Genomic DNA, 5841 nt, shown 5'->3' on the forward strand with positions numbered 1-5841 from the left:
AATTATCCCAGCACAACCAGTTAGAAAGTTGCAGAGCTAACATTTCACCTTCTCCCTTTATAAACCCGACAAGCACATAGGAGGGGTAAACCCTGTCTGCTTAAGTGAAAAAAACACATTTCCATCCATCCAGTATTATGACTAAACTCCACACTAAAGATGAAGGGACCTTGAATCAGTAACTAAGAGTAATACAGATACATAGTTTTTCAATATTTAACATGTACCAAGGGTTCATGCTCAAAATTTTACTAGTGGGAGACAGAAAAAGCAACTGTTTAGCAACTGCAACGTTTGGTATCTCTAGATAAGCTCTGTCCAACAGAACTTCCTGCAATGATGGAAACACTATAGTTCCAGGGCCACTAGCCAGTCATAAGTGGCTATTTCATGAAATGTGACCAGCGCAACTGGGAAAATAGCCACATGTGTTATATTAATGAAGCTCTAGAATTTGCATTAAGAGGATTTCACCGGGCCCCTCAGGCCAAATCTTGTCCACCACAAGATTGGCTCCCAACCCTTTGGCCATACATTGATTTCAGAAAAGTAACTATCCTAAGTCTTATTGAAGGGAACCATTTAGACTGAAAGTTCCATTTTTCTGTCTAGGATAGGACTTTGGCATGTACCAGTGATCAATAAATGTACGTTAGTATGTCTCTGTATTGACAACACTTTAGAAACCACGTTAAGACAAAAAGTTTTTATTCAAAAACGCCAAGTATAAAAAAAAAAAAAATAAGATCTCTTTTATTCCCCTGTACAGTATTTCACTCATAAAACCAGCAGGCTACATGCTGCTCAAAACACAGCCCCAGAGAGGATCCGGAAGGCACACCATCCAGAACTGGTTTTCATATATCTATCCTATATACACAAGTCAGCAACGTCCCTCTCCCATCACCCACGGAACCCATACCCACTTGGGTAAGCAGGCGCAAGGGGCCCCTGCAGCACTCGGGGAGCCGCAGCAGCTCTCCCGCCTGAGTCCCATCACCCTAAGAACAGAGCAAGTTTCGCAACCCTCCCCAAAAGGTCCCCAAGTCAGAGGAGAAAAGAAAGAAAGAAAACTATGGCGGCAGCCGTGGAAGCTTGGAGCTAGAAGGGAACCAAATAAATAAATAAATAAATACATAATGTTGACCTCCAGGTTAGAATGCGCATCTTTCCAAAAAAAAAAAAGGTATAATAACTTAAAGGCAAAATTTTAAAAAATTAGATCAACTACAATCCTTTTGTACACTACCATGCCAACTGTACACACATTTACAGTTTTTCTGTTGATTTGCATTGTTTGTGCATTTTTTGTGTGTGAGGTCTTGGCTTTGAAACAGTTAAGTAAAAACCAAAAAGGAAGACCAGTTCACTCGAAGTTTTACTAAAGGAGGCAGAAAAAGGGCAGGTGGCTCAGCATTTGGCCCTGTAGCCTCTTCCATGGCACCTTTCATATGAAGGATGGGGGGAAGGGAAAGGGAGAGAAAAATAGGGAACCAAACCCAGGCAGATTTTTAGAGAAGCAGCAGGTAAAAGAGGCAAGTTCAAGTATTTCTCCCAGCACAGCCGGAGTCCCCACAGAAGGCACTCAGAAGAGTCGGAAGAGGTGACAGGGACTTAAAATGGTGCTAGTCCTATCCCACCCCAACCCGTTTTCCCCCTACCCAACCCATCGCGGCATTCAGCAGAACTCGTGATGAAGGGAACAGTTCCATGGCAGGGTTCTGACCCACTCCCACCCCCCACCCCGGGATTGTGCAGAGTCCAGCAATGCTGGCTGGACACCTATGGAGAGAGCATCTACGAGGAGTTGAGGCCTAGGATGCCGGGAGTGAGTCTCTTCCCCCATTAGGAAGTATCCTCCAGGGGCCTGGGGTCTGGAATGAGTTGTAAATGTTGTTTCTGTATCAAGCACTATCCTGCTTGGCAAGAAGTGTCACTGGTACTCGGGAAGCTGGAAACAGAAGGTTCCCCTCCCTGGAGCATCTGACAGAAGGGGAGGACCTACTGGAAAAGCTATTTGCTGGGCCCTGGCAACAGGCTGTGGAGATGGATCTCAGCAGTTTCCTGGGGAAGGAGGACATCTTGCATCCATGGATGATTCTGGATTTCTTCGAAGGATGGCCGATCTGATGGTCTCAGGGCCAAGCACCATCTAATGAGATGCTGACACTCTGCAAAAAAGAGAGATTATGATGACTCAACTTGTTTTTGTAATGCAAAGATCTTCCCAATTTGCTTCCCAAGGGCCCACAAATCTGGAGTCCAATAGAGACCTCATACTTTCTAGAACTCATATTCTTTAATTTCCATCTGGATCCTCCAGTCTGCTTTTAGCTAAAAAAACACCAGGTCCCCTCTTAAACCTGTGGTTTTCAAACTTCAATAACTGGGGCCTTTCCCACGACACCCACTCAACAGAAAAAGGAAGAATGATGACAAATGATTTTGATGAGACATCACTGAACATGATGAGGTGATTCAATTCACCTACCAACTTACAAATATGAACACCACCCACAATGAGGTCACTGGAACCGCAATATTTAGAACCAGCCTTAAGGGAGAAGGCTCAAAGAGGCTTCAAATTTTCACTCCCTAGCAAAATAGCCAGGAGTTGAGGATGACTCTGTTGGTACTTTAAAAAACCTTTCAGTGAAACTAAATTGTCTTTTCTTCTTAATATTTTCACACTTGCTCTTCCTATGACCTTCTAAGGAATGCTCAAATGCAAACCATTTGATTCCCAGGGCTCAGTCTCGAGGGTCAATCACTGGCCTAGGATTCTACTAAGCTAAGGATCAGTTGGCATCTCCTGGAGAATGAAGCTCTCCAGAATTCAAAGTCTCCAAGGACTAACGACCTTGTGATTCCTGCTTCTCTCCTCAATAAAGAGCTTTCCAGAAGTTACCTGAAGAGACCCTCTGCCTGAAGAAAACTTGGCCCCTGATGATCTCCTCATCGTGCTCAAAAGGAATATCTCCACAGACCATATCATACAGCAGGATCCCCAGAGACCAGACAGCTGCCGACCTGCCGTGGTAGCGATGGTAGCGGATCCACTCTGGAGGACTATACACTCGGGTCCCTGTGAGGCGGGAGAATAGGAAGGCAAAAATAAAGCACAAAGCAACCAAGTGGCAAGCTAAGCAACTCTTTTAAAAAAAGCACCACACCCCTTCTCAGGAACTGAGTGAACTCCATTTTCCCCCCAGGCTAAAAGGAGTGGATAGGCAGCTTAAGGCATCTCTCCAACCCAAAACATTACCCACCTCTGTACCAGCCCAGACCATAAACTGAAATTCTTTACAAACTGCTCCAAGAAACAAACAAGCCGGGCGCCTGAGGCCTGTATGTGGCAGGACCACCCACAATGGGATGAAGGAATGAATGTCTGCACAATCAAGGGAGGTATCCCACAGACCATCCTCAAACTGTATTAAAGGCTGCCCAGGAGCCAGAGTGACATTCTCATCTCAGATGAGATCTAGGTGAGAAAACTTGCACAACATCCTAAGTCGGGGTGCCCTTTGGGAGGCCTTCCTCCTGGGCTGCTGAGTGCAGGGGCAAGACACCCACACCCTTTCCTCCCCACACTAGAAAGGCAGACAGAGCTGCAGAGCTGGTTTCATACCACGTGATTCCTGTTTACAAACTTTGAGTTGTAAAAAAAAAAAAAAAAAGTGAGGGCCATCCCTCTGGTGCTCACCAGGGGGCAGCAAAGACTAAAAAGAAAAAAAACACAGGAGAACCCGGCCAGCCATTAACTGTTAAATACAAAAAAAATGCAGCCCAACCCAGCGTCCACCAAGGGCAAATAAACACAAACCACAAGCCCCAGTCACAAGTTTTGAAAGGCTGTCGTTTGTTAGGTTAAGACGCTTAGATGATGACCCACCCTACTTTGCTTTGATCTCAGTCTCTCTATTCCATCTTTTCTGAAAGAACCCGCTCCAAGCCCCTCCCTAGGATAGATTTTCATCCTCTGCGGAGACACCCAACTAATTTTCAAACCAGCAAGAGATCTTATTTCACAACATTCATTCCCGACTCTCTCACCGCACAACACCAAAACAAAACAAAAAAACAACATAATTATTTAGTGAAACTACTGTTTCTATTCCTTATCCATTCCTAGATCAAAGACGACAAAATACTGCGGCTCTAAAAACTACCTTACAGAAAACTCTTATAGTTTTATAAAACAAAAATTACAAAACCGGCATCAATTTTCATCTCTCCCGCTCTCTCCTCTCTTTTCCCCCTCCCATCCTTTTACTGGCGGGGAAACTGGGTCAGACTTCAGAAATCTGGGCTACGGCCGGTTACCCACAACCTCTTATTCATTGGGAAAGCTTGGAACCCACTGAATTCCACTTAAAATATAAAATCATGCCAGAAACATTACGGGTTCAGCTGGCTTGAAATCCTGAGTTTACTACGCTGGGAAGCTCTCTTCGCCCCACCCCTGCTAGCACCGAGCCTGGCGGCCCGATGACCTTTACAAAGGGCCGGAGAGGGAAGCTGGCCGAGGCCTCCAGGCCAGGCCGAGTCACCTGGGCAGCTCCCTCCCAGACCTGGCTCACCATCGAAATCCGTATAGACGGTGTCCTTGAGCAGCGCTCCCGACCCGAAGTCGATGAGCTTGAGCTCGCCGCGATTGAGGTCGATGAGGATGTTCTCGTCCTTGATGTCGCGGTGGAGCACCCCGCAGTTGTGGCAGTGCCGCACGGCCTCCAGCACCTGCCAGAAGAAGCTGCGGGCCAGCTCTTCTTGTAGGGCCCCCCTTTCCGTGATAAAGTCGAAGAGGTCTTGCACCGGCTCGGGCCGCTCCAGGATCAGGACGAAACTGTCGGGCCTCTCGAACCAGTCCAGGAGTCTAATGACGCCGGAGAAGCCTGAGCTCACCTTCTTCAGCAAGACCACTTCCATGGGCACTCGGGTGCCATTGGGCTGCGGGGGGCGAGGTGGCTGCATTAGGGCGGGAGTCGGAGGGAACCCCTCACCCCACCCACCCTAGGAATCGCTCTTTCCTGGGCACTCACCAGCTCTCCCCAGTCGGAAATCCGGTCCTTCTCCACGTGCTTGATGGCCACCTGGAAATCACCCCAGGAGAGTCTCCGTTAGGTACCCTCAACTGGGCCAAAACACCCGTGCGACCCCTGCCCCGCGCGCCCTCCCCACGGCGGGGCGCCCACTCACCGGCAAGTTGTCGGCGACACGGATGCCTGAGTAGACCGAGCCGAAGCCGCCGCTGCCCAGTAGCGGGCCCACCTGGTATTGCGACTCCAGGGGCTCCTTCTCCTTGCCTAGTAAAGAAACACAGGGGACTTAGTGCTGGCCCGGCGCGTGAGCCCCCAGATCCTACCTTGGGGGGTTCAACCTCCACCCGCATCCGTGGATTGGGGGGCTGCTCACCCGGCGCCAGCTTGGTGGAGTGCAGGTCGTTGCAGGGCGCCGTGCGCAGGTGGGCAAGGGAGTTAATTTTGGACAGGAGCATCCCAACCTCCAGGGTGTCGGTGCAGGGGCTGTGTCTGGAGGAACTGCAGAAGGAGCTGGAGCTGGGGTTGTGCCGGTGGCTGTGCCTACAGCTAGGGCTGAGGCTGCGTGTGGCGTTGCGGCTGTGGCTGCGGCTGGCGCGGAAGGCCGAGGGCGAGTCGGAGGACAACTGCGGGCGCTGCCGGGGCTGGCGACTGGAGGACCCGTAGGCTGGGTCAGGCAGCGCCGAGGGCGGTGAGATTGACGGCTCGTAGGGCTCGTGCGGCAATGCCGCGACACAGGGAACTCGTAGCTGCTGCTGCTGCTGCCGGTCTCGCCACCGCCACCGCTGCCGCCAAGTCCTCT

At 49.7% G+C, this 5841-nt stretch overlaps 1 protein-coding gene across 1 annotated transcript; it reads right to left on the bottom strand.

Annotated features, from left to right (window-relative positions):
• Positions 1-691: 691 nt before the first annotated feature.
• On the bottom strand, positions 692-5835 carry PIM1 (Pim-1 proto-oncogene, serine/threonine kinase). Its single transcript, XM_006907309.1, has 6 exons — positions 5416-5835; positions 5200-5306; positions 5043-5093; positions 4584-4950; positions 2909-3085; positions 692-2171 (listed from the first exon to the last, which is right to left on the bottom strand). Exons 1-6 carry the CDS (start codon positions 5495-5497, stop codon positions 2014-2016), a joined length of 942 nt encoding a protein of 313 aa, XP_006907371.1. The 5' UTR covers positions 5498-5835; the 3' UTR covers positions 692-2013.
• Positions 5836-5841: the final 6 nt, after the last annotated feature.

This window comes from Pteropus alecto, unplaced genomic scaffold (genome assembly GCF_000325575.1).
Source record: "Pteropus alecto unplaced genomic scaffold, ASM32557v1 scaffold202, whole genome shotgun sequence".
Taxonomy (NCBI): domain Eukaryota; kingdom Metazoa; phylum Chordata; class Mammalia; order Chiroptera; family Pteropodidae; genus Pteropus; species Pteropus alecto.

Coding starts and splice junctions, on each gene's coding strand:
- PIM1 (XM_006907309.1), bottom strand. CDS start 5,497: ATGCTCCTGTCCAAAATTAACTCCCTTGCCCACCTGCGCACGGCGCCC. Junction 4,951..5,042: donor TTTCCGACTGGGGAGAGCTG/GTGAGTGCCCAG, acceptor CGCCCCCCGCAG/CCCAATGGCACCCGAGTGCC. Junction 3,086..4,583: donor CGTCTATACGGATTTCGATG/GTGAGCCAGGTC, acceptor CCCGCCTCACAG/GGACCCGAGTGTATAGTCCT.